The sequence below is a fragment of the Anas platyrhynchos genome, chromosome 1 (genome assembly GCF_047663525.1).
Source record: "Anas platyrhynchos isolate ZD024472 breed Pekin duck chromosome 1, IASCAAS_PekinDuck_T2T, whole genome shotgun sequence".
Taxonomy (NCBI): Eukaryota; Metazoa; Chordata; class Aves; order Anseriformes; family Anatidae; genus Anas; species Anas platyrhynchos.
This window is the reverse complement of record NC_092587.1, coordinates 13,484,171-13,510,441: the sequence shown is the minus strand read 5'-3', so window position 1 is coordinate 13,510,441 and position 26,271 is coordinate 13,484,171. Positions and strand designations below refer to the sequence as shown.

The 26,271-nt window shown below is 38.7% G+C and overlaps 1 protein-coding gene across 2 annotated transcripts in view; it reads left to right on the top strand.

Moving 5' to 3' along the window:
* Positions 1 to 26,271, top strand: part of RELN (reelin) — a 286,969-nt gene that overhangs the window by 106,849 nt on the left and 153,849 nt on the right. For both annotated transcript variants that reach the window (XM_027459428.3, XM_072031502.1), the window contains exons 4-6: positions 8,119 to 8,189; positions 17,411 to 17,443; positions 18,453 to 18,531. In XM_027459428.3, the coding sequence (XP_027315229.3) occupies positions 8,119 to 8,189; positions 17,411 to 17,443; positions 18,453 to 18,531 (183 nt within the window). The remainder of the gene's footprint in view (positions 1 to 8,118; positions 8,190 to 17,410; positions 17,444 to 18,452; positions 18,532 to 26,271) is intronic.

Below are 26,271 nucleotides of genomic sequence, written 5' to 3'. Positions count from 1 at the left end.
ACTAATGAAAATGTTGGATTTCCTGTAGCTGGGAAGAAAGTATTGTCCTAATCTGCTTTCAGTCAGCAAGAGGCTCTAATCATTCTAGTCACAAAAACATGATAGAAGTGAAAAAACATCTTTTTATTCTTTGAGATACAGGGGGAAAGAGGATGGAAATGCTTATTTACAGTTTAAAATGGTAATTCTTAATTTTTCCTCTTTGTTAGTGCATATTGACTGTTCTGTTGTATCCCTATTCTGTACTCACTCCTCGTAACCAAAGAGACATTTAGTGGTTTTTTAATGACTACAAAAAGAAATTCTCATAAATTATAATATGTAGGGGCTGGGGCTTCCTGTGCACCTTTCTGCTTCTAGTGCTGTAGCCACAAATCCATTCTCTGTAACATACTCAATAATTATATGTTCTTCTCATTTATTTTTCTGCCACTTTTATTTAAAACTTGATTAAAGAAAGCACTTAAATGTGTACTTAATTCAAACCCTTAATCAGAGTAGCACTTTCTAAGTGAAGCAGTGTGGGGCGGCTTTCCATGTTAAACCATGAAAACTGAAATCTGCTTGATCTTCAACTGATATTGCCATTTCACTGTCATATTCCTCCCTTCATATTTTGTTCTAAACTTATTTCTGGAAAATCATCATGTTCTCTCTTAAACATTTGTTTACTTTTTTTTTTTTTTTTTTTGATTTTGAAAATGTCAAAGACAATAACAACAAAACGACCTCACCTCATTGAATGAGATGGAAATTGTTTCCAAGCTGACTCCAAACCCATGTCTCAGGATGGAGGGTGGCTTTCTAAGCCTACCAATAATCCAGCTCTCCCAACAATGGTAGAAAAGACTAAACATGAAAAATTAATCAATAATTTTATTTATGAGAAAGGGTGAACTGGCACAAATGAATGGCTTCTCATATCAATATTTCAACTGATATATTTGATTCAAACAGAAGTCTGTTTTTGTATATTATCACTTGTTTAGGTGATAATATAGTCACATTACAAAAAATGTGCAGAAGATACATGGGGTTAGGTCTTGGAGCCCTGTTCTTTACATGTGTTGTAAGTGTGCACTGGACAATGCGTACAGTCAAAACCGTACACATCAGGCCAACACACAGAAGGGTGCACGAACCACTGCACACTTTAAAAGTGTCTCATCTGGAGTGTGGTTGAAGTGGTAGGTTTTAAAAAACGCATGTTTTGCACGGGGTGCACTGAGAGAAAAGTTCTGCAAGACTGGCTGCATGCAGGTTGGAGCTACCATCATGGTAATGAGCTCTTTACAGTACATAGACAGTGTGTGGGAGGGAGAAATAGCACATCACTGCTCATACTCTGTGTGGTTTGTCCCATCCAGTAGAGGTTTCTGCCATCCATACGCATGTCATGTTGCATGCTCTGTTAAGGGCAGGGTAGCCTCACTGAACGCTAGCTGATATGGGTACACATATGTTGATATGCGCTCCCTCCCATACACACAAATACACACCTGCAGCTTTAAATACTGTTTTAATATCAAACACAACAAAAGGAGACTTTGATTTCTTTATTTGGTGTTTATTGGATCTAGCTGAGAAGCCTTTTGACACTTCATCTGCATTTTCTGTCTCTCAGACATGTTTCTTTCTGACATAATTTTCAAAATCTTCACAAAGATTTTGTGAAGCACCACCCCCGGGTTAGACTCCTAGTGCCCTTCCCCACATGGGCTGACCACAGAGATAACTGCAGAGGCAGGAGTTAAAGGAGATGGCTCTAGTTTCTCTTGCACTTACTCCATACGATTTCAGAGGAGCCCGAGCTCACAATGAAGTCAGCCAGAAGCACAATGCACAGCCCGCAGGCTTCAGCCTGGGGCAGCTGCCACAAGTGAGCTGGTTGCTCTTTGGCCTCTCACACGTACCCTGTTTGCTGTGGCCATTTTAAGCCTTTCCCTCTGTTGTCTTTTCACCTCTGATCCAGGCTTTCAGAGTGAGCATGCTAATTTTGTCCTCTTGAGCAAATGTCCACATAAATAGTCACATCTTACTTGCCAGATTTCCCTGGCAGCTTCAGCTGAATACAGCCAGGACAGATGACTTTTTTTTTTTTTTTTTTTTTTTTTTTACAGTACCTCAGGGAAGAAACAGTTGGGTAAAGGGAGCAAAAGGCAGAGTCAAAACCGTGATTTTTAGGATACACATACCTCATCCCTGCTACTTTAATTAGACTGTGTTTTCAAGTCAAGCAGGGGCTGAAAAAACAACTCAGAGGCATCCAACCAGCGCCAAAATCCTAGCACTTCCTTGGCTGCTGTTGGAGACCTGGTCACTGGTGGTTTCAGCACAATGGGAGACACAGGCTGAAGTACACACCAGCATCACACCCTGCCCTACCCAGTAAATGGTCACCAAGCTACCTTTGCAGTGCATTTTGAAAATATTTTTCACACTCCCTCATAGAAAGGCTGGATGCTCCTGCCTTGGGCACTTAATGCCCAGCAGACCTATTCCTCATCTTGCTTTTTAATTTGTTTATTTTGTTAAGAATTGGGTAACATTTTTTGTGGTCTTGTTTGTGTGTGTGGTTTGGTTTTATTTTGGTTTTGGACTATAGCCAAACAGGACAACCCTTCAAGCAGTGAGAGTTTTACAAATACAATAAAACATTAAAACCCACTTAGTTTATTTGATGAAGAGGGCAAATCTCTGCCCTGGCCTCTGGGCAGTGCTGCCATGCATCTCTGCTGCACATGGAGCCAGGAGAGCCTGGGCTCAGTCCCACTCACCTTGCCTGGCTATTCTCTCCTGAGCTGAAACACTCAATTTAAAATACAGCATGCCGGCAGTGCACCAAATCCACTGTGGAATACAAGATACTTCAACATAAAATCATGACAGCAGTTATTCAGTATGTATGCATTTATTTTCTCTTCTAGCCCAGACCCATCAACACAGGGCATCTCCTGCATCACAGGGCAGTGGCAGGGATGGAGTGCAGTCCGTGCTGTCAGTGGATCCCACTGGATTTAGGGGGATGGTGCTATACAGTTTGGGAGAAAAATCTCAGCTTTGTATAGCCAGCCACTGATTTCCCTGGAGAGATGAATAACATCCTAAATTTCCTCAAGTGGAAGTAGTCATGACCATGGCACAAGGAGAAGCAATACAGCTGCTAGCAGTAGGCACAGGGCTAAACCATGGTAATGTGGGGGAAAGCATAACTTTTTATGAGGGCATGTAATGATAGAACAATGGGTAATAATTTTAAATTGAAAGCAGGTAGATTTAGTTTAAATATAAGGAAGAAATTTTTTACTCTGAGGGTGGTGAGGCCCTGGCACAGGCTGCCCAGAGAAGCTGTGGATGCCCCATCTCTGGATGTGTTCAAGGCCAGGCTGGATGGGGCTTTGGGCAACCTGGTCTGGTGGGAGGTGTCCTTACCCATGGCAGGGGGGTGGGACTGGGTGGTCTTTAAGGTCACTTCCAACCCAAACTACTCTATTATTGTGTGATTCTATAACCCCATTTTCCATGATCCTTTAAAAAATCTTTTGGGTCCTGTCATGATATGGGGTATTTTATTGTAGGAAATCTCTCTTCCCAGATGCCTCGTGAACAACTTTGTGCTGGTGCCTGTCTCCTCTCTCCAGGGGAAGACACAGGTGCTGCCAGCCCCCATAGGAGCCTAGCGAGGGCCAGGCTGTGCTGACCCCAGAGCATGACCAGGTGGTGGCAGCCTTTGGAGGGAGGCCTGGAGCTGGTGCTCTGCTCCTGGGCACGTAGCACAAAGCATGCTGCAGGAGGCTGGACTACGACTTTGGGAATGGATGTGAACATCTCTGGACTTGTTTCTCCCAGATCGCCTGGAGGCTGGAATGGAAGTCACACAGGGGACAAAACACAAGGGACAAAATGATATCACTTAGGCTACATTCTGAAGAGCTGGCAAGGCTGCACTTGAATAAAGTGGTTTTAAGCTTGTTAGCAGGGTGGTGTTTTGCATCCCCTTTCACAGGTGACTTAAAATATGTATGGTTCCAACAGAGACTCGGCAAGTCAGAATTCTTTTTCCCTTTTCAATGACAGCCAATCTAAAGGTCTTTATTGGCACCTGATTTCACTTTTAGCAGTTCTGGTTTAGGAAGCAAAGTTTGTTACAGAACTCCTGGGGTCAAAGCATGGAGCTGGCAATGCCAAACCTGCAGCAAGCCTTGGCACCAGATAGCGGCTTCCTGTGTTCAGAGCTTTTTTGTCCTCTCTCAGCAGTTTCTCTCTCCTTGCTACCGTTAAAAACACATTTTCTCTCTTCTCCCCTACATAGCCCCAAGCAGACAGATCCATCTAGGCTAATGGAGGTGCGAAGTTAATGTAAAGAGGAACCTTATTACCTCTAAGTTGTTTTTCTTTCAAAGCCCTCACTTACCATGTCAGGACATTCCTGTTCCCTTCCATTTTTCTTTTATTTCTCCCCCCCTTTGGAGAGATTGATTCCTGGGAAGGAACTACCTCTGGGGACACACAGAGCATGCATCCTGCCTTTTGCCTGGCTGACAGGTGATACTTGATGGGTCACCTGCCCTTTAGCTGGAAATAATTAGCATACAGTCACAAAGGAGGACTACAGGCTGGCGTGGAGTAACACCAATTAATTAAGTACTCCTCATCTAAGCAACATTTAACTATAAGACTGATGTCTGCACATAAACTTCTGAAAAACAGTACAGAAATCAACTAATATATATGTCAAGAGAACAAAACCCCACAATTAATAATTGAATATTTTTCTCTCTTTACTAGAGATTTTTTTAAACTTTGCCTTTATTACTTTTGTTATGTTTATTACAGTAATTTCTTGAGTGTCACTATAGGGATGGCTATGTTTTTGGAGTTTTAAAAGTTAAAAATCCAAATTCATGATCCTGTCCTACTAAGCTCACCTCACAGGTAGGAATATCACAAGTGAAGGAAGTTCAATACAGGCAAGGTACATTTTGCACTTCTTTCTAAAAATAGCTTAGCTCCTGTATAACTGCACTGCATTATTGGCATTTGCTCCATGTGTAAAGCATAAATAGAGAAGAAAAAATCAACAAAAAAAATAAAAACAACAAACAAATAATACTGGAAAACAGAAGCAATACCCTTAATAATTCTCTGAGGCTGCCCTGGCTGGTGCAGAACTCATGCATATGGCCGGTGCAAAACTACTGCTAACTTGAGTACATGTTGTAGGAAGCAGTGCCCTTCCTGCAAAGCACTGCTGTCCCCGGGCACAGATCACTCCTGACGCGGAGCTGCAATAATTGGCTCCTGGTCTGCGCTATCAAGCAAGGGACGATGGACACAGGAAGATGCAAATAATTCTGCCAGTTGCTGGCTCCATCCCCAAACCCCCTTTTTCTTAAGCATGTGGAAGTATACACTACTCAGTTTGTTATTATTGGTATTATTTGGTATGTGTTTGCATTCAGACACAAACTCAAGCTCCCCTCTGCATATGGTCTGTGTTTTGAGAGTTTGCTCCTATCTGCCTCATAGAGGAGTTTTGTGGTTATCCTTGTTGCGTACATCCTGAATTATATCCTGGGTAAGTGCATACACAGCTTCTCTTAAGGGTCAGCCCATGGCTGGTATAAGTTTTCTTTTTCTCTGTCTGCAAGCAACCCTATCTTCCCTACTGCCAGAATGGACGGAGATAGAAACGCTGCACAAAATCTCTTCTGTGCATTAGGTGTAGCATTTTCTTTTAGGTGTGTAACAGGGATCCCTCTGTGTAACAGGGATTTTGCTGAAAACCTGGAATTCCCACAATGAAACACATTTGAAAAACATTTATGTTCATGCTGGGCTGCACCTAGACATGGCTGTAGGATGTCCTGCAATTTTATCTGTTAACCAAAGTCTCCAAATCCAGTCCTGGGCTACATATGTTTGGTTTTGGAGATAGTTTGGTCTTATTCTGTCTGGTGCATCCACATATACCTTTGAGGGAATTTGCAGAAATGTATGTAAGTGCATGTTCATCATAACATAACTGTAAAAATTTCTTGAGTTTGTACTGTTAAATAAGACTTAAAGTCTCAAAATCTCAGCTTTCTGGCATTTTTATGACCTTTCTATTTATTTACGTGTATTTATTTTAATGTGTTGAGGCAATGTATTTATTTTTATTCTGCTTTGTACTCAGTATGTCACTGCTAATGGTAGTACAGGAAGAAACGCTAGTAAAGATCTAAAGCATGAAGTTTTGCTGTATTTTACAGAAGTGTTTGAAATCCTAAAATAGGATGTATGATGTATATGGTAGGGGCTACAAACAAAACTTCACACCAGTACTGTGATCCCAGAACTGTGGCCAAAGTACTCTTACTACCTGGTGAGATTTCACCTCAGTTTTCCCTACACCTCCAAAGCAACCAGGCAGTCCAAGCAGCCAGACAAAGCAACACGCACAGGTGAAGGGAGTTCCCTGAGTGCCCTAAGAGCATCAGGTAGCCATAATTTTGCATTTCTGGTCATACAAATAAGGTTTAATAGAGTTTTCCTAATTGATCAAAAGCAAATTTGATCCTAAAGAAGTTTTCCTGTTTGGCAGTTTGCAGATGAGTTTTACCTTCAGGGTCCCCTATATCTGAAAAATATAGCGTTGGATGTGTTTTGTTGCTCTTCCCTGTCAGCATAACTGGCCTAATAGCTGAGTAAAAAATGATCTATGTTGAGTTACCTCTACAGACCATGCCTTTATGCTCCTTCCTGACAGTTTCATGAGCAAGTCAGGTGTGATGCATTAGAGAGGGCACACAGCTGGCTAAAAATCACACTCATAAAGTTATTTTCAATATCTTACTGTTGGGCTGAGAGGCTATTTCAAGGAATTCATATGGATCAATCTTGAGTCAATTTATGTTAATTATTTCTGTTACTGACTCAGAAAGGGTGAAGAATGTGTGTGAGAGTGTATATAAGTCTAGACAGGTATTGGAAGAACTTTGGCTGCAAGAAATCAGAATTCAGAGTCAGCACTGACAAATACTGATTTTGAAATCAACAAGATAAAATTAAGTTGCAAAGTTACACTTAGGAAATAGAGATGAAATGAGCAATTGGAAATAAAAAATAACCAGCACTGTTAGCATGGCAGCACTGTAAGAGAAGAACAAATCAAATTGCATTGTATATCTAGCTGATTATGGGAAAACAAAATGACAAATATTTCTCTATGGTACATTAGGCAGCGTGTTAGCTGTGGGTCATTAATGGGAAAGAATTACAATGTAGACAACACTGGTAAGACTTCAAGTATAGAAACACTACATGCTATTATAGGCATATCACTTCCTCAAAGGTGGAGGCAGACTGAGAGAGCAGCAGGGACCAAGAAAATGGTATGTTATTCTGAAGGTGAATGGTTAGAGGACAGGCAGTGTCAAGATACTGGGTTTGTGAGTCTGGGGAGTTGGAAAAAAAAAAGAAAAGAATGATGATGTTTTTTCCAACAAGAAAAAAAATAGTGATCCACTTGGGTTTCTCTGTACAATGAAGGAAATGAAAGGAAGGAGAGAAGGAGTAATTCAAATGGCAGCAGAACCTAATACAGTATACTGAGAAATGTGGGTTCTCCCTTTTTGGAAAAGTTTTCCCTTTGTTTTGAGAAAGGATTTCTGGAAACCCATTCAAGCTCTACATTTCTATCTGGCATATCAAAGTATCTCTGTAGCTTATTGGACTGTGTGACTATTAATTTAACAGGGCAGCAGCTCTACAGGCATTTTTTCTTTCCTGCTCTGAGACAGGTATGCATTCCCAGGCAGACTGGCGTGCTAAATTCTGCAATGCACCTGCTCCTACTCATGTCCTTCACTGAATCTCCACGCTAGTGCTTTATGTTACCAGCCTAGCCATTTTGGTTTAGGAGATTATTTATTTATTTATTTATTTTACTTGCCAAATACATAAAAAAATCTCTACAAGTTGTTCTACAAGCTTAAAAACAAAGAGTACAGAAAGAGAAGCAGAGGAAGAAAGCAGAATGGGACTTCTGGTTCAATTACTTGTGCGCATAGCCATACATACGCATATATAAATAAGCATGCTACATTATTTATTGTTGTCTTTTTATGTTCACAGGGCTACAGCTACTCATAGGGGCCAAGTTATATTCAAGGATGCCTTAGCACAACAGCTGTGTGAACAGGGAGGTAAGAGAAGCCATCAGTTTAAAAATACCTGCTAAATGTGATTTTTCATTGTTCTTGCATTTCAGTACTACTCATTTTGAAAGTAAATTTTTAGAAAACTTCCCATCAGGACCTTCTTTATATTCTCAAAACTGATACTTTCTTTGGCCTCACATCTCCCATCAGTGATCTGGGAAACCTAGAGTTATGTCCTCTCTGGTAATCACTGGGAAATATCCAAAAATTAAAGTACATCTTATTGCCTTATATGCTTACTTAAAGTCAGCCTGTAATAACCAACCGTTTTTTGTTTAGTTAACACCACAAGCTGAGCTTTAACTATCGCTGTGTTGACTATAAACAAAAAATGCAACATGCCTACAGCAAAAGCTTCATATACCATCCTGCTCATGTGTAGCTTTGTGAAGAACCTGCTTTCCCATTTTGTGAAAGTAGGCCACTAAATTTTTGCCCTTCACCTGCAACTTTTGATCATTTTTATACCTAAACAAAATGTTTGACCTACACTGACTAAAAATCTAATTGTTTGCACAGCTTATCACATATATTCTTTTGATGAATAACCTAAAAATAAATGTCCTGTTGTGAGCTGTTGTCTACAAAAAGCACACTGCTTTGAACCTGCTTCATTAAAGCAGTGGGAAGTAGGGAAGGTATCCATCATGTCTAGTACAGGAGAGAAAGGAATTTCTCTGCTGATCCATTTTTTTCTGCAAAATTCCAGTGATATTTCCATGTGAAAAGAGACTGAAGCATGGGCCAAACCAGTCTAAAATAAATATTTCAAAATTAGAAACATGCTGTCATACAAATAAATGATAAAAACCCTCAAAATACGTACTTTTGGGCATTATGGTATGTTTTTTCCTATGAGTTTGGGAATATCAGTGCAATAGTTGTGTAACAGGAAGTTGCCAAAAATTATGCCAGGAGCATTTATTGAGGTGTTAAGATAAGGTATGAGTAGTACCTCTGTGATATTAAGGGTAAAAATATTTCACTTTTCAGCTTCAGTATATAGATTTTCAGTATTTTAATATATCAATAGGAAGTAGCCAGGGGAATTTAGAGAGGTGACTGCAGATACAAGCTAATAAGGTTGGAACTTAGAATTAGGTATATTTTGAATGAATTAAAAAAGTGTAACATGTGTGCTGGCAATCAGAAGGAAGTGTGATAATCATCTGGATGGAAGGTGATTGTGCCCAGCACGTATCAGTGTTTTACTGTGTGGAAAGAAAAATGTGGAGAAATAGCAAAAATGTCTTTAATATTCAGAACAGGAAATAAATTGTACCCCTATAATACAGGTGTGGCATTTTGGTGACTGGTATAATGGTATTTGGGAACAAAACTATTGGCAAGAATGCCATTTGGGATGCATTAAATAGAATGATGTTGATATCTCACACGGGCTGGGTAGACGAGAGTGAAAAAATCAATATTCAGAGTCATCAGCATAAAATGGCAAAAAGCCTCATAAGGAGGTAAAATTCTCCATGGCTGCTGCATAATGAAATCACTGCCAAAGGCAGAGCCTGTAGTGGCCAGAACAGGTAAGGCAAGAACAAATAAATATGATATAGGAGTGAGAGGGAGTCAGAGAGCTGGCAGTGATCATCATGATGAAACCTATGGGCAAACAAGCTTAAAGGAAACATGTAACTATCAGCATCACAGCTGGCAGTGTGGTCAAGGAGAATAGGGGCAAAGCAACAAGATTCCTCCCTGCTAGAAGGAAACACCTTGGTAAGCAGAGACTAGTGAGTAGAAATCCATCCATACATGCTTTTACAGTCCCTACTTTCTGACATGCTAGACCAGGAGTCTTTGCTAGGAGAGCTGGCATCAGGTATTGTAATTCTTTCACCCTGCTCTGTTTCACACTTCTTAAATTTTGGAACATAACCCAACCTTAAATCAGCATTTTGGCAATACATATGTGGGTTAGAACAGTAATTCCTGATGGTAGTGCATGCAGTCTTGGAGCACAGAGGGATTCCATGGGACAAGAGGAAAATGGGATTTGTGTATCTTTTGTGTGCAGAGAATAGAAGACGGTGAGATGTGCCTTGCCTGGGCTCAACCATGGTGGTCCCTTTGCCTTCTCCTCCCACCCAGCCAGTGATAGCCATGTCCTGCATCACAAGGGGCCTCCAGCTTCCCCACCTTGTCATAGCCTCCCACATCCTCAGCAACTTCTGTGTTTCCCATCATGTTCCCAATGGTTTTCTTTACTTTGTACACAGTCACCCCAGAGATTTCATGTCTTTTGTCTTCTCCAAAATGCTTGATACCATGGTGGTAACTCCACAAACATCAGGTTTGACTTAGTGAGTGGCATCCATGGATGTGTTATAAGATTTCCCTGAAAAGCCAACGTGCAAGCTCCTCAGAGCTTCTTGTGGCTTTTCTCCAGATTCCTTTCTTCACTAAAGCCCCTCTTCCCTTAGTTTCCTTGCTCAGCCACAGTTCTCCTGATGCAGCTGGTCCAATACCTCATTGCCCATCACCTTTCCTCCAGTCAGGTCTAGCATCAGGCAGTTCCTCTATCCTTTTGTTCTTACTTCTTAAGCAGACAGTGTGCGTTGTATTGGTTCTCCTAACCAGTGTGTACTATTATAGCTCTTAGGTTTTTAGCATTAATTTTCCTTTTCAAAGAAAAGGATTTTTCTTTGACGCAAACCTCACTTCTTTCATTCCGTGAAGACAATCATAGTTTCAGCAATGCTATTAATGAGAACAAAGGATTATTTCAGATAGAATTAGTGTGTTTATTTAGAGGAAAGAATAAATATGCAAAACAACAAGGTAGACTGACCAAAGTGGGGTTTTAAGGTCTCTTTCTGGCCCTAAATATTACTTGACTGAAAGTCTGAAGTGAATAATGTGATATATTAAATAAAGAACATAAAACCAAAGGGCAACTTTTTAGATTTATTACAGGACATCTTTTTAATAAGTATTCACTGGGTATGATATCAGCCTTCATAATAACTAGTACAAAGGATATACATGAAGACATGAAAGCAGCAAGGAATCTCAGAAATCATGATTGTTGGGGCTGTCTGCCATTGGACATGCATTAGTAAATCCTAATAGAGTTAATGGGATTTGTGCAGCAAAGTAAAGTGTAGTCCTTATTTTGAAGACAATTATAGGATGATGAAGAGCTGTGTTAAGGAATGGCAATGCAAAACCAGCAGCCCTATGTATAATGTGAATAGAATAAAGAACGATGCCACAGGGAAAGACACCAAGGAAAGTAAAACAATCACTTGAAAAGCTGTGTGTTCAGCATATAATAAATATTTTAAGAAGCTAGAGAGATCTTTGAGAACTGATGTGAGCTTTAAAGTTTATAAGAATTTTATTGGATCTTGAAAAGAAAGGAAACATAAAAATTATCCTAAAAAAAAAAAAAAAGCCAAGCACAAAAGGCAAGAAAACAAAGAGTTTATAAGCTAAGACAGAGCAGATAGTTTGTTATAAATATTGGTAAAGAAAAATAAGGATGTTAATGACTGATGATAGTATTACGGTTAACAATATCTTTAATTAATAATACATGTAATGTTCATTTAATAGTAAAATTAGTTAAAAATAAGGTAAACATATTACTGTACATATTAATTCATATTTATTCTTGGCTAGAGTAGATCAAAAATCTTACTTTAATAAGCACTTGCATAATTAAAACGGAGTTGGCAAAACATCAGACCTGGCTGCACTGCACTGCGAAATTGAAGGGAGCTCAGGTCTGTGTGAGAGCAGCGATGTCCCAGGGAGAAAGAGCTCGTGGTGCAGGGATGGAGGCAGCATGCACATCACACCGCCAGCCCACCTTCACCGCACCGAGTGACATTGGAGGGTTAAGGAGAGCCTGCCTCTGGTATGCTCTGTAACTTTGGGCTGGTAATGCAGTGCTTTGGCGTAAGGACCAGCTGGGAAATTTGTGAGCGTGTCATTTAGTTGACTGACTGCAGGAGAATCAGTACCATTAGGCTTAAAAGATGGAGAAGATGAAGGATGTTGTTGTTCCCTCCTACTGCAGAATCATTCCTTTCAGCAAGATTTCCAAAATTTCATATGATCTCATGTTCAACACCACAAATTGTAGGATTGGCATTCCTTTCTTAAGAAACCCCTCCCTGCTCTGACAGAAGTCTCCATGTTAATGTAAATCCCGAGAACTGGCCCAGATCCCTTTGATTTGATAGCTTCCGCCTGAATGTTTGTGGAAGATCTTTTAGGCATGTTTTGTACCTTGTAAATATGGATTAAGGAACACTTTGAAAAACAAACACAAAACAGATTGCAGGCTCTCAGGCTTGACCAGAGTAGTATTTTACAGAAGACTCAAGTTCAGAGCTGACGTATTGGCTTATGTGTCAGTGAGAATAATGCAGCCCTCAGGCAACGCACTGACTCTCTCTAGGGGGATGTTCAGCATCTATCTTTCAATAGCAACTTTGTTTACCAGTGGAGAGCAAGTATTGGCAGGAGTCTAAATAAAAGCATTAATTTTCTTTTTCATCTTCATCTGGCTGCTAATGAGGAGATTAGACTTTTTCATAATCTGCAAAATATAATATACCTCTCTGCACATCTCATTTGTGATGGATTGGTGAGTGATGGCTAATGGCTGCTGGCTGTTGAACTTGGAGTTTGGTGTTTGGCTGGGAGCATTTGTGTTTCTGTAATTTTCTTTTGCTTTATGTTTAAAATATATATAGATATATGTTCAGAGTTCTAAAAAAAAAAAGAAAAAAACTCTCTACTTTGCAGTGAATTTTACAAATGTTTTCTTATGCTGTGTTTTTCCCTACCTATCCCTATACACAGACTTGACCCCAAAGATCTATGGAATATCAGTATCAATAGTATAAACTGACATAGCTGGAACATATGTTTAATTTGCATTATGTTAGTTCTTTTTTCTGGTTGAACACTTGTCTTGCTTAACCATTACCTATTGCCATGTTTAATGATTTTGGTTCTTATATTTCCATGGGCATAAGACCCATCACCAGATCTTGTTTCCCATCTCATATTCTAGCTCCTCTAGTGTGAGCTGGCATTCCATTGCTGCTACTTTTTCCCTCCCCTCTTGTTTAACTAAGACAGGACACACTTTTCTATTATTTTAATTGTTAATAACCTTTCATTAGCCTTACTTCATCCACAGAAAATCTTAACCTTTTACTCCAAAAGATTCCTTCATTCTCCCTCATCCCATGGACACAGAGCCCCACAATGACCCCATTGACTTTCGAATTCCCTATTACTTTCTTCAACTTTCTCACGCTTCCAGTTTGACTGTGGCCTTTTCTCTCTGAATTGCTTTGTATTGTATACTCTCTTCTATGCTTTTCCTTACCAAAAGGATTGCCTCGCCTTGCAAGGCAAGCATCCTACATTTCCTTACATTTTCTTGTATTGTGTTTGCTCATGCCTCTTAGGTTGTGAGCTCTGTTGAGCTCAATTTCCATTCTTTTCTTAGCACAATTCACCTCTTGTAAAGTTCTGTATATACCCATGGTGCTAGTCAAAATAATAATAATAATAATTAATTCATTTGTTTTACATTTTTACATTCTCATTCAAGCTAATATGTATTTTTGAGCCATGCAAATACTGTTTCTAGATTTTAAACCACTCAACCATGTGTAACCATCTTAGAAAGTGAATCGTGATTTAAAATACTTATTAAGATAGCTTTTTTCTCCTCTCAGCCTGAAGTACTGCAAGTTTTTTAAATTGGAAGTGGTTTAGATCTTTTCAGTATATAGTTAATCTGCACCATATACTTTTTAGCTTTTTCATTTTATGCAATTAAACTCCATTTGACTTTAGTCACCCTATATGGCCCACTGTACAATTTACTCTGTTTTAAAATAAGTAGGTCTATGAATTGATAAAAAGAGTCACACCTAAAAATATTTTTAATTTTTTGTGATGTTCTACACTTATAATATTTTAGGTACCTTAGCTACAGCACTTGAAGACCTACACACGGCTGTTTTGCAATGGAATATAAAATGTAATACAGAAATTATTCCTAGTGAGATTAAAGTCTAAGTTCATTGCTCATTAAATAGTACTTTTACAATATTTTGTCATGTTCAGATCTGGAATTTGAATTACAAATTAGATGGAGGCGAAAATTCTTGGGCTTCTCAGATGCTGTAGAGGTTTGGGAAACAAAGCCCCCCTTAACAGAAAATCTTTATTTGTAAGAACAACTTTTTGTCCAACACTATTTGCTTAACTCCACCTGTATTTTTTCAAATGAGTGATTAGTAGTAGTATTATGTATTTACACAGTTTCTTTCATTTCAGCCTATTGGTAAGCAGTTTTGTTTTGCAGTATGCTATGCACATAATTAAAGAAACTTTTTAGGAAAAATCTGATTTTTTTTCTTTAATCTTATAAATAACTAGTTATATTCAAAAAAAACAAACAAAAGCAAACAAACAAAGAAACAAAAAAGAATACTGAGGGCAAAGGAATTTGAATATTTAAAGATTGCAGGTTTTTGCTATACCTGCTTCTTTTAGCTGAATGCTGTAATTTTGCAAAACCTCAGAAAGTACCATCAGCAATAGCATGGACCACCTTCCACAGAAAATCTCTTCCAAAGAACAATGCCAAGTGACCTGGGATGAATGAGAAGTTAGTCTTTCATTTCCATTATGAGGTCTGAATTGCTCTCATTGTAGAGGAAGCTCTTGCAGGTTAGTGAAATTTCCTTGGCCAGCTGATGTCTGTCTGTGACCTGGCCCGACACAACCATCCTCCTCACAACAGAGTACAAGCAGAGTGGCTCTCAGCTATGTCCTCTCAGATTGCTCCTAGTGATGAGCCAGGACTAATGAAAAAGGGTAATACTGAGCGTCAGAGACAGAGGTCTTATTTTAAGCTTAGCCACCTACAACATAAAGAGTATTTCAAATCCCATGCCACAATGTACTTCTTTTCCTGCGGGCAAAATCTAGAGCAGCTGCATTGCTCTACCTGGGAAACAATTCAGTTAATCCAGGCAAATTCATTTCTTCTGTGCAAAGGGTTTTAAAAAGTCTTCTGGAGAAATGTAAATACGCCTCCACGAACATGAACAATGTCTGGGACATATGCTGTCTTTTCCTGTGCAGTATCCATCAGTGTTGCCCTACCAGCTTGTAGCTGGTGTCCAATAGCTCCAGCTTGTCATGATGAGATGTTTGGGCCATTGTTAGAGTCATTATTGTCATTTCTTCTGAGGAAGACAAGAAGGCTTCTGGTCAAATCTTTACATGGATAACTTTCTTCCATAAAAATACAGCAGGTTACAATCATGGAATCGTAGAGTTTGGAAAAGACCCATAAGATCATCAAGGCCAACCATCACCTAACTCTACAAGTCCACCACTAAGCCATGTCCCTAATCATTATGTCCACATGTGGACATCCCTAAATACCTCCTAAATACCTCCAAGGATGGTGTATCTAACACTTCCCTGGGCAGCCTGGTCTACTGCCTAATCATTGTTTCTGTGAAGAAATTCTTCCTGTCATCTAATCTAAACCTCCCCTTGTGCAACTTGAGGCCATTTCTCCACATCCTAAGTTAGACACACAAGAAAAAAAAAAATATATATATATATATATTTCTGCATCTCTGTAACTTCTTTTCAAAATCAGACTCTTAAAAATGCATTTGCTCTTTGCTGCAGATTGCTGCTTTCAGTGGTCACATTGTTGTCTTCAGCATTGTCTGTGTATGTTACTGAATGGACTAAAAGATGGTAGTCTCCCAATCTGAATCAATGCCTTCTGTCTGAACTAAATCCAGACTGCTTGCCATCCTTTTCTAGTCTGCAGACACTTACCTTGTTTCATTCTCTCTCTTCTCAACTTCCCCGTGAAATGTTGCAAATCCATTACAAAATGTCACAACCCCAAGCAAACCAAGTGGTTAAGGAAAAACAGGAAGAGAAAAATGAGATTTGTGTTTTACTTACTATTCAAATGACTACGTGTGAGGGCTCTACAGATTGCAGCATTCATGTTTATGGTTTTTTGTTTGTTTGTTTGTTTGTTTTAATCTATTTTTAATTTGTCAGATGTTATGACAGAAATTGTGGTACTTCAGTAATTTTTTTGTAACATATTGAAGAAATTGGGAACATGATACAATTTAGGCCAGTGTACAACAAGAGACATAGAATCATATTTTTTTCTTTTATTTGTGTTCTGTTTGCCAAATTATAAAATGCAGCTAGAAATACAGCTACTTGGACAAGGTACTGAGATGCAAACAAGATAGCTGCTCCCTGGGATCTTGTTTATATGCAGACTTTTTGCCTCTGAAAATGGTGTAACATACTTGGGCAAGCCTATGAATGTAGTGGCTACCATGGAGTATCTAATACTCTCTGTAGACACATTCTACATTCCCCCAGTTCTTTGTGTATATATCTACACACACACAAACACACACACACACACACACACACATATATATATTCTGTTTTTATTTGTGTAATTTTACACCAAAACTCCTCTTGCAAAGTGTTAGAAAATGACGACTCAATAAAAATTAGCCATTTCACACACACCTCATGTGTAGTGTGTCTTTAAGATTGTCTACCATATCTTGGAGGAATAAGGCCTACCTGGGAAATGATTCAGCAACGTATGCAAAAATGTGCTTAAAAATAAGTGTTTGATTCAGTGATAGGCTGAGTCAATCCCATAGTTGTTGCACTAGGAATAATAGGATTTTTCCTCCAAAAACTATGCCTAGTAAAATGTTGTCCAGAGGAGTATAAATGGTCAAAACGTGGCATTTTTGCCTCTCCTAGATTTTACTTCTTTTTTTTGAACGTAATTTCAACTCTTCTAATCAATTGTTAAATTAGTGAATCTTATTCTGAACTATTTCTAATAATATCTCATAGTTCTAGACTAGATCTTTCTTACCTTGCTATACAACAGTTTATATATTTCATTTATTATTGGTGCTTATTTTAATTAGAGAATATTTATTTTATTTGTATTTATACTATATTTTATAACTTTTAGTGCATCACATTTTTCATAATTAAAATGTCTAAAGAATTGACTTAGCAGAGCACGTACTGTTACAATTTGGTTTATGCTGAACTGATCTTTAATGCTGCAATTAAGTCCTGATCACAGCAGATATTCATGCTTTGCGTGTCTTTGTTCTCCACAGCTCCAACGGAAGCTCCATTACATCCTCACCTAGGTAGGTGATTTGTCATTCTTATTACTAAAACTCAGAAATATTAACTTTATTATAATAAACAATCTGTAAGGTCATATGAAATGAGCTCTGGGGAATTCAAATAAAAATGAGACTCATATAAAATGAATTGAATTATGTCTAACTCTGATTAGTTGTTTTGTTCATTGTGATTTTTATTGCTGTTTATTTATCACCTTTGAGCCTTTGCAGTGTGAGTATATCATGCCACAAAGCCTTTCTTCCTAGCTGTGCATTGCGGCACCCATTTTCATAAGGACACATAACCCCCAGTGTGTCACACCAATTCAGGGTCACTGAATTTTGTCCCCATACACCTACAAGTTGCACCTAGGAGAGTTCCTGTCCTGCTCCCAAAGCAGGGCATGGAGCACATCACAAAGTTCCAGTTATTCTCACCAACTATTGAGTTGCAATTTGGTTAATGTGGGCAAGATTCTGGCATCCTTGCTCAGTTTGAATAACATGAGTCTGTCACTTCATTCAAGGGAAGTATTTGTAGAAAAGGGTCTGTTTAATAGACCCTTGGGCACCTCCCAAACTGGTGCCCAAGTTTGGGAGGTAATATTTTTTGGTCATTATACTTAAATGTTCAAAAGCACCCTAGCAAATCTAGGGTGAAAGTTGTAGTCTAAAGTGTGCACACCAATAATTGGAAATATTTACTTAATATAACTCACAGCTTAGATACTTTAAATGAATTGGTCTTTACTGCTATCAGTATATATTAGATGACTGCATCTTTTCATGGCCATAACACTTAGGTAAGAGACTGGGAGACCTCTTAATTTTTTGTGGTACTATGGTCCAGAGTAAGGGAAAAACAACAACAACAACAACAAAACTGCTTTTCTAACTAACGCACTTTAAATATTACTTCCTCATTTTACATTGTATTACTGTAGCTCTAGAAAATACAATACTTTGTCAAAACAAGAAAATACCTGCTGATTAAGCTGGGTTTTTCATATTGCACTTTCTTTTATTTTAGCTGAAATGCACAGTGACAGCATTATCCTACGAGATGACTTTGACTCTTACCATCAGCAAGAATTGAATCCTAACATGTGGTGAGTTTCAGACTTCTGCTTCCCTTTATATACATCTTAGCAAATTAATACATTTTGTTTATTACAGTGACATATCTGTATTATATGAATTCCTAGATAACTCAGCTCACATTGGTATAGCTTAATCCATAAGGACCTACATATATTAGCTTATTAATTCATTGATTAATGATTGAACAAGAAATTCTAAGCCCATTAACGTGAGTGGCAAATTCATATTGACTTCAAATTTTAAATTAATCCAAAAATAGAAAGAAGTAGAGCTGAACTCACTCAATATTTTTGTGTGAAAATATTGATTTCTTCAGATCAAAGCTTTTCATGGAAAAGGTGCTGAATTTCAATATTTAAACTTTGTTTTTCAATTATATTTTCATTTCCTGTTCATGAAGTACATATTTCTGGTGAAGCTAAGTATTTTTTCTTATCTTTTTTTCATGGAAGGCAAGAATTTCCTTATCTTTTGTATTGCATAGGAAGGGAAAGCTCTTGCCTTTCTGGTACTGTACTGTAGTTCCTAATTCCTATTTTTTATCATTTGACAGGATTCCTGAGCAGGGTCATATACATTATCACAATTTATGCTTGAAACAGCAAGGACAGGTTGTTATTATTTCTTAAGCAGTACATGCTCAAGTGCACCGTCACAGTGACAGTACCATTTTGTATGGTATATGTGTACTTATTAAAGGAAGAAGTTACAGGTCTCTTGTAGTACAGAACTGATTTTACACTACATAGTTAACATGTCTAATGATCATTTTGTAGCCAGATAAACACATCTATTGGTCTTAACACAAGGTTTTAAAGGTTGGAGTCACTTTTTTTAATATGAGGTTGTTACTGTTTTTTATTTTATTTTTTTATGTTTTTTATTTTTATTTTATTCCCTCCGATCCTAATTCATAAATATAATTAATTGGATTGATTTCATTCATACAAGATAGAAATATTTTAATGGGTTAGTTTATTTTTTTTCAGATAAAACAAGCTTTGTAGCAGCTACCATTTGTTAGATAGGATTACATATATTCTTTGAAATCTAACTTTACTTTCTTTTTTATTAAGGTCTCACAGTTTTCCATCTTTGTATGTCTTTCATGGTTTCACCATCTTATATAAAAAGATTATGGTTTGTGGAATGCTACAGATATTCTTCTTTTACACATACTTATTGAATTACTTTTTAGTATATGCCTAGTATTTTTCCTCCTTTTGTTCCTTTTACATTATCTCTTTAAATGATTTTTTTTTTTTTTCTGGACAGATGCATTAGGGACCTGGAATGCTATAATATTTAAGAAAAAAAAAAAAAAAAGGAAAAAAGAAAAATAACCAAAAAAAAATCTTTCTTTGTGGGAATGAATAGATCAAGGACTCTTAATGGGTTACAGAATAGCTGCCAAGGTAGATAGCTTTAACAGCAGTGTGTTAAATGGACTTGAGTGGAAGGAAATGAGAGGAGGCATTATTTCCCTGCAGATGTCTCATAACTCACAGAGGGCCTGTCTGTTGGGAGCCTCCATAATTTATTTATCCGTTGCTCTCTTATCTTTAAATTCACCCTTGCTTTTCAGAAATCTCAGTAGAGAAATTTCAGACTAAAAGAGGCCCCAGTCTCCTGGTCCTTTTGTTCCTGAGATTTGGGTGTGCTCCCCATGGAATAACCTTGACCCACCTTGGCTGGTGGGTGAGTGCACAGAGCTGTGTGCTGGGAGAAAGTCCTAAAACTCACTGCAGTCCTGTGACGGATGCCTTGATATCCCTGTAATGACACCAGAAAGCCAACATCTTCAGCAATGCTAAATGGAAGTGGAGCACAAATAAAAGAAAACTATAATGAGGTGTCATGAGCTTTTCTGCATAAAGGATTTCTACAGTAGCTCTCCCTCCAGTGACGAGCTGCTTAGTGGCAGAAAGCTCATTCTCATTTGACTGTCTGGTGGGAGTTAAATCAGGGATTATTAACAGTTTACACCATCCATCCTAAAATTGCATTTTTCCCCTGGCAGCTGCTAAAATCCCATCTTTATCACAAACAATTGCAGTAACTGCTGGAGCAGGATTCCCAGCCCTGCTCTGGCCCTGGTCTGCTGTGCTCAGAGTGTGGTAGCAGCTGCCTTGTGCACCAACACTCCAGTGGCGCCTTGTCACCAGGGGCCAGTTAGACTAAGCCCCTCTAATAATTTCTGAAGCCGTTATTTGTGTAAAGATAAAAAGAGAGGTGTTAATACTATCCTATGGCCTTTTCTTCCCAGATCCTATGCAGCAGTGGCTTGGGTGTGATTAGCATTTTTCCCCTCCTCCTGATCTGCTCTCTGGCATGTGCAACTCTGGACAGAGATGTGCAGTCCAAGTGCACAAGCAAAGCCTTTTATAGGTTGTGTGTGTGTCTAATTTTATGAGTCCCAGCAGAGCTGGTGTGCCACTCCATCGCTGGAAGAGGCCCCACATCAAATAACTATTTTGCACAGGGGCACTGTATGATTTTGAGAGTGTCTGCCTGTTTTTTATGGATTTCTGGTCTTTTAAATGAATTAAAAGACACATCCCAGCCAGCAACCATCTGTTTCTTCAGAGACTCAGGAGGAGGGAAGGCGTGGCCACGGGTGTTTCTGGAGCTGTGAGAGGAGGAGAAAGGAAGGGATGGGATGGGGCTCTTTGTAAACACAATAATCACAGCATCTGGGAATGGGTTCCTGACCAAATCACAGTTTGGTTAGTGAGAGAAGACAGGAAAAACTGTTGAAGTAGTACAGAAAGAGGAGGGGAGGAGGCAGCAGGAGAGGAGACAACAGGCGAAGCAAGAAGCAGGGAGAACTTCTGTTCTGGGAACGAAGGAACTGTAGCACATCTTATCTCTTCAATTTTCTTGGGACTCAACCACCATGGAGATTTCCTTGTGTGGTGTGTCCAACTAATTTTTATATTGCTGTCTTCCAACAAGCAATAATGTCAGAATGTGACTATTTTTAAAAGCTGTTAACCCACAGGCACACACCTGCTTATTTAAGCAAAGATTTCCTCATTTCTCTCAACTCATTTGCTACATGCTTTACAAAGATCTCCCTTCTGAAATAAATATGATTCATGGATTCATAAATTAGTATCTCTCTTTTCATGCCTAATATGTATTTGGTGTGTAAGTTAAGGTAGTTAAGTGAATCCCACTCTGTGGTCGACATACCACTGACAGCCATGAAGAGTTCACGGCTGACTTGCAGAACTAATTAGGCAGTAATGTTTATTGTATTTTTCAATGAAAAGTTTAATAGCACAGGTGTTTTCTGGTCCATAGGACTTGCTGAAAACTGGCAGGAGTGTGTTAGTTCAGAAAGCTCAGAAACCATGAAAGTAATTGGTTTACTTTGTAGGGAAAGGAAATCTGCATCATGTAAACATAAACACAGGGAGCCCATGCACAGGGAAGCCTCAGTTTTCAATCCTTTAGGGGAGGAAATGCTTAATCAGAACCTTTTGAAGGCAGAACTGCATGTTTCCAATTTCTGGAAAGGTTGTTTGCTTTTTGAGGTTCTGGTTGATACTTCTGATGAATACTTTGTTGTAGCAGAAGAGAAGCAAGTTTTTGTGCATCTTGTTCAAACTTTCTGGAACACGTGGTCTGTGTCTTGCAAGAGAAAAGTCCAGGTGGTGGCTGAATGAATAAAGGCCCAATATAGGTGGTATCTGGAAGACTGTCTAGTTTATTGGACACCTGCTTCTGTGATCATTTTGCCTCCATGTAACCTCATAACCTCCATGTAACTTTTCTCATGGTAGAGTATAAAAATGGTGCTATATAACAACTAAAACAGTCCAACAAGAACAAATCTAGAAAAAAAAAAAAAAAAAAATATATATATATATATATATATATATATATATATCCTAATGGTAAATGACTTAATCTTGGGACAAAAAAGCAGGGGGGAGGCGGAGGGGAGGTGGGAATGAAGCAGATGCATATATTAGTAGAGATGCTGGCATTAATACATGTTAATACATGGATAAAACACAGTTTTAACAGTAGGGATTAAGACAACAGAGGATTCAGTAAATTCAATAAAGAAAAACTCTGTATGGAAGCTGTAGCTGGCTAAACTCTCCTTCCCAACCTGATGCCATGTTTCATCTCAAAGCCCATTGGCACTTCAAACAGCAATCACTTACAAAAGATAGACTCTTCAAAGATGACATGAAGAAAAGCTGAGCAAGTAAAATCAATCAGTAAGAAACAGGTTCCATCACTTATTCATAGTACATGAGAAATGAAGAGGTACTGTGATATTTCCAGTGGCAAAGAGGTGGAGGAAAGCTTTGTGACAGGAGAGAGAAGTCCTAAAGTGGTTTTGAAATTGCAGTAAAACTGTGGGATTAAACTTCAGAAAGATTTATGTTTTAAAATCTCTTGGCAGTTTGAGATGTTTATCTTCTTTATAGTCCAGACATCACAAAAGACATCAGTCAATATAATGTCCACAAACTCAGGTATTGTAGAGGGAAACGAGATGACAAATAGCAATGAGGAAACAGCAGATGTTTCCCCTTCAGCAAAGTGAAGAACAATAGCTGAGAGAGGTGGGACTCTTTAGGCCGGGGATGAGAGTGATGGCAGGTCTGTAGAGAAGGCATCTAGATGAATATGACAAACGCCAATGGTGGCAATGAAAATGAGCAGTGAAGAGAAAACTGAAATGATTTTAATGTGCTAAGATTTTAGACCAGGCAGGTGAGAAAGATCATGTAAAAAGCTACACCTAGACAAAGCGATTAATATTGTCTCTTGGTTATAAGAATGGTAAAGAAGTTAACCTTACTGTCTGCACCTGGAGAGAAGCAAATTGGATCATTTCTAAGTACTTAATATGATGACGGTGGTCTGAGGAACAGCAGATCAGTTTTCTTACTCTTCATATATTTCTGTCAAGCTACCAAGCAATTTATTGTCAGAAGTGATACATTTCAGAGAGAGTACAAAGGTTTGAATCAGGATTACCAACAGCCATCCAATTTCTGATGAGAGGAGTCATCCTAGAGAAGATGAGTAATGATGAAAGATCTGTGTTAGAAGGACAGCATTTCTAGACTTCCAAACACTTCTCCATATTTCATAGACCACATTACAGAAGTAGAACAGATGAACAACCAAATCACTGAATATTTACTGAAATACAATGAGTAAAAACTTAAAATTATCCCTTGGATTAAGTCTGCCCTTTCATGAGGGCATAAGAGTTCCCTACTTAGTTTTCATAGGCAGTTTTCCTGCTATATATGTCTCTGTCCGCATTTATATAGAGATTTCAGGCAGTAGCTCCACTATAAACCCCCAAAATGTAGGGGCAGATAATGAAAATAATGCTCAGAAACAGCCAGGATACTTTAGAATTCCAGGTATTTTTCTTGCTTCTGTTCCCATGTTTTTCAGCTACCAGAATTCAGGGATCAAGTGAAACTTAAGCAATGACAACACAAATACTCCATAAACATTGTTTCTGTGTTTTCTCCTAAAGTACACTTTGGTTCACTCACATGTTCTGTCCTGGAGCTATATTGAAAAATAAAATTATGGGCCAACTACAGCTTCTATAAATAAATATTAATTCATTGAAATCAATAGGAACTACATTACTTTATTAGAGGATTTAATTTTGCTACTTAAATCCAAAATACTATATGCTATCAGTGTGATTTGCTGAATTACTTTAATAATATAGTCATGCAAGAAAAAACCTCAAGGATTTTTTAAATATAACTTTGTTTTTGGAACTGGAAATGAAACTAAGCTTAATCAAATCTCAGATTAAGGAAGCAATTTATTAAGTGGAAAAGAGACATTCATCTTTGACTTCTCTAATGGACGTAGGCATATGAAAGCCAGCCCTGCACTAAACTGACCCTGGACCAGCTGAAAAGACCCAAAATAACAAATGCAATCAATTATTCACTACATCTATGTATCTGAAAGTGTAACATCTATTCCTCAGGAAAGCTTAGCACTCAGACTTGCAGAGTATTGTGCAGGGCATTGTACTCTGTGCAGAGTTAACCCTTTCTGCATAAAGTTACCCCTGTTACCCCTCTTTTGCCACTCTGGGAAGGTCCCCCAACAGAGTGTCAATGAACTGCAGTTTGCTGTGAGAACAGACCAGAAAATAGCTCCATTTAGTTAAATGTATATTTTAAAAAATTAGTCAAATGTTATTTCTAAACACTACCAGGGTTTGCAGCAGCCCATTCTTCTTTCCCCAGATCTTGTGGGGAAATGTTGCTCCAGCTCCATGGGCAACATTACACTTTGACAATGCTACTGGTCTGTTCGAGCCAGAGATTTCATTTGCCCATCCATGCTCATGATGCACTGATGGTTTTGGGACAGGCAGGAATAGAAATATCCCTTTGCAAGCTGTTTACAGAAAGACTTGCAGAGGTTTAGCACAACACCTATTAACAAAAAGACAAGCAAGCATCATAACCTAGGAAAAGAAGTGAAAAACTCAAGGAAATCTGTATAGGATTCAAGTAAGATTCAGTCTTGAGATGAGCCTGTACAAACCTCACGAGGTTCAACAAGGCCAATTGCAAGGTCCTGCAGCTGGGCCAGGGAAATCCCAAATGCAAACACAGGCTGGGTGGAGAATGGATTGAGAGCAGCTCTGAGGAGAAGGAATTGTAATAATGGCTTTAAACTTAAAGAAAGTAGAATTATTATATGAGATGTTAGGAAAAAATTATTTACTCAGAGAGTGGTGAGGCCCTGGCACAGGCTGCCCAGAGAAGCTGTGGATGCCCCATCCCTGGAGGTGTTCAAGGCCAGGCTGGATGGGGCTTTGGGCAACCTGGGCTGGTGGGAGGTGTCCCGGCCCATGGCAGAGGGTTGGAACTGGGTGATATTTAAGGTCCCTTCCAACCCAATCCATTCTGTGATTCTATGATTCTGTGATTCTATGAGCACGTATTTTGACAGCAAGTCCCTATTTTCTTGGGTTTTCTTCCTTTCCATCTGATTTCTGTTGAGATTCTGTGAAGATCCTCCATCCAGAAATTAGCTGGAGAATTAAAGAGAAAATAAACGCAAACTTTTTGCAAACTGCTAAGCTATATCTGGACTCTATGTAGAAACATTTATTTTGGTGGCACTCTACATTAGAAAAGGTGGCCAAGATTGAGGCATTTTGTGTGAGTGGAAGCAAAGAAAAAATGGTCTAAACTACCCTTATATAAGTCTCATTGCACTTCAGACTCTAAAAGTACCAATTATAAAAGTACAGAGAGAAATCAGAAAAAAATAAGAGGGTTCAAGTGAGTTCACCATTGCTTGCAATGTCATTACATCTGATGTTAAAGGTGAGCTTGGGATGTCTGAAGACAATGTTGGTCAGCCTTATCTGAGGCAGTTTGGTGGGGGCTGTTTGTCGTGGCTCAAGCCAAAAACCAATACTTCAGTCCTTGAGGGAGAGGGCCCTTCCTCTGCTCCTCAGGCTGCGTGTAAAGTCCTTCATATTAAATTCAGCAACAATTACCAGCCTTTCTGAGATTTTCTGCATACTTCTTCCCCTAAAAGGTGAAAAGTCTCACATCCCTCTATTACTAGGAATAGGGGATATGACAATTATTAATAGAAAGCAGCAGCAAGAAACCTGTTAGAGCAACTGGGCTGTAGGAGCTGCTTGGTACGCACTTTCAGGGTAGGGTTGCAGCATGCAAGTGAGCAGAGACCACCTCCTCTGTAGGGGCCAG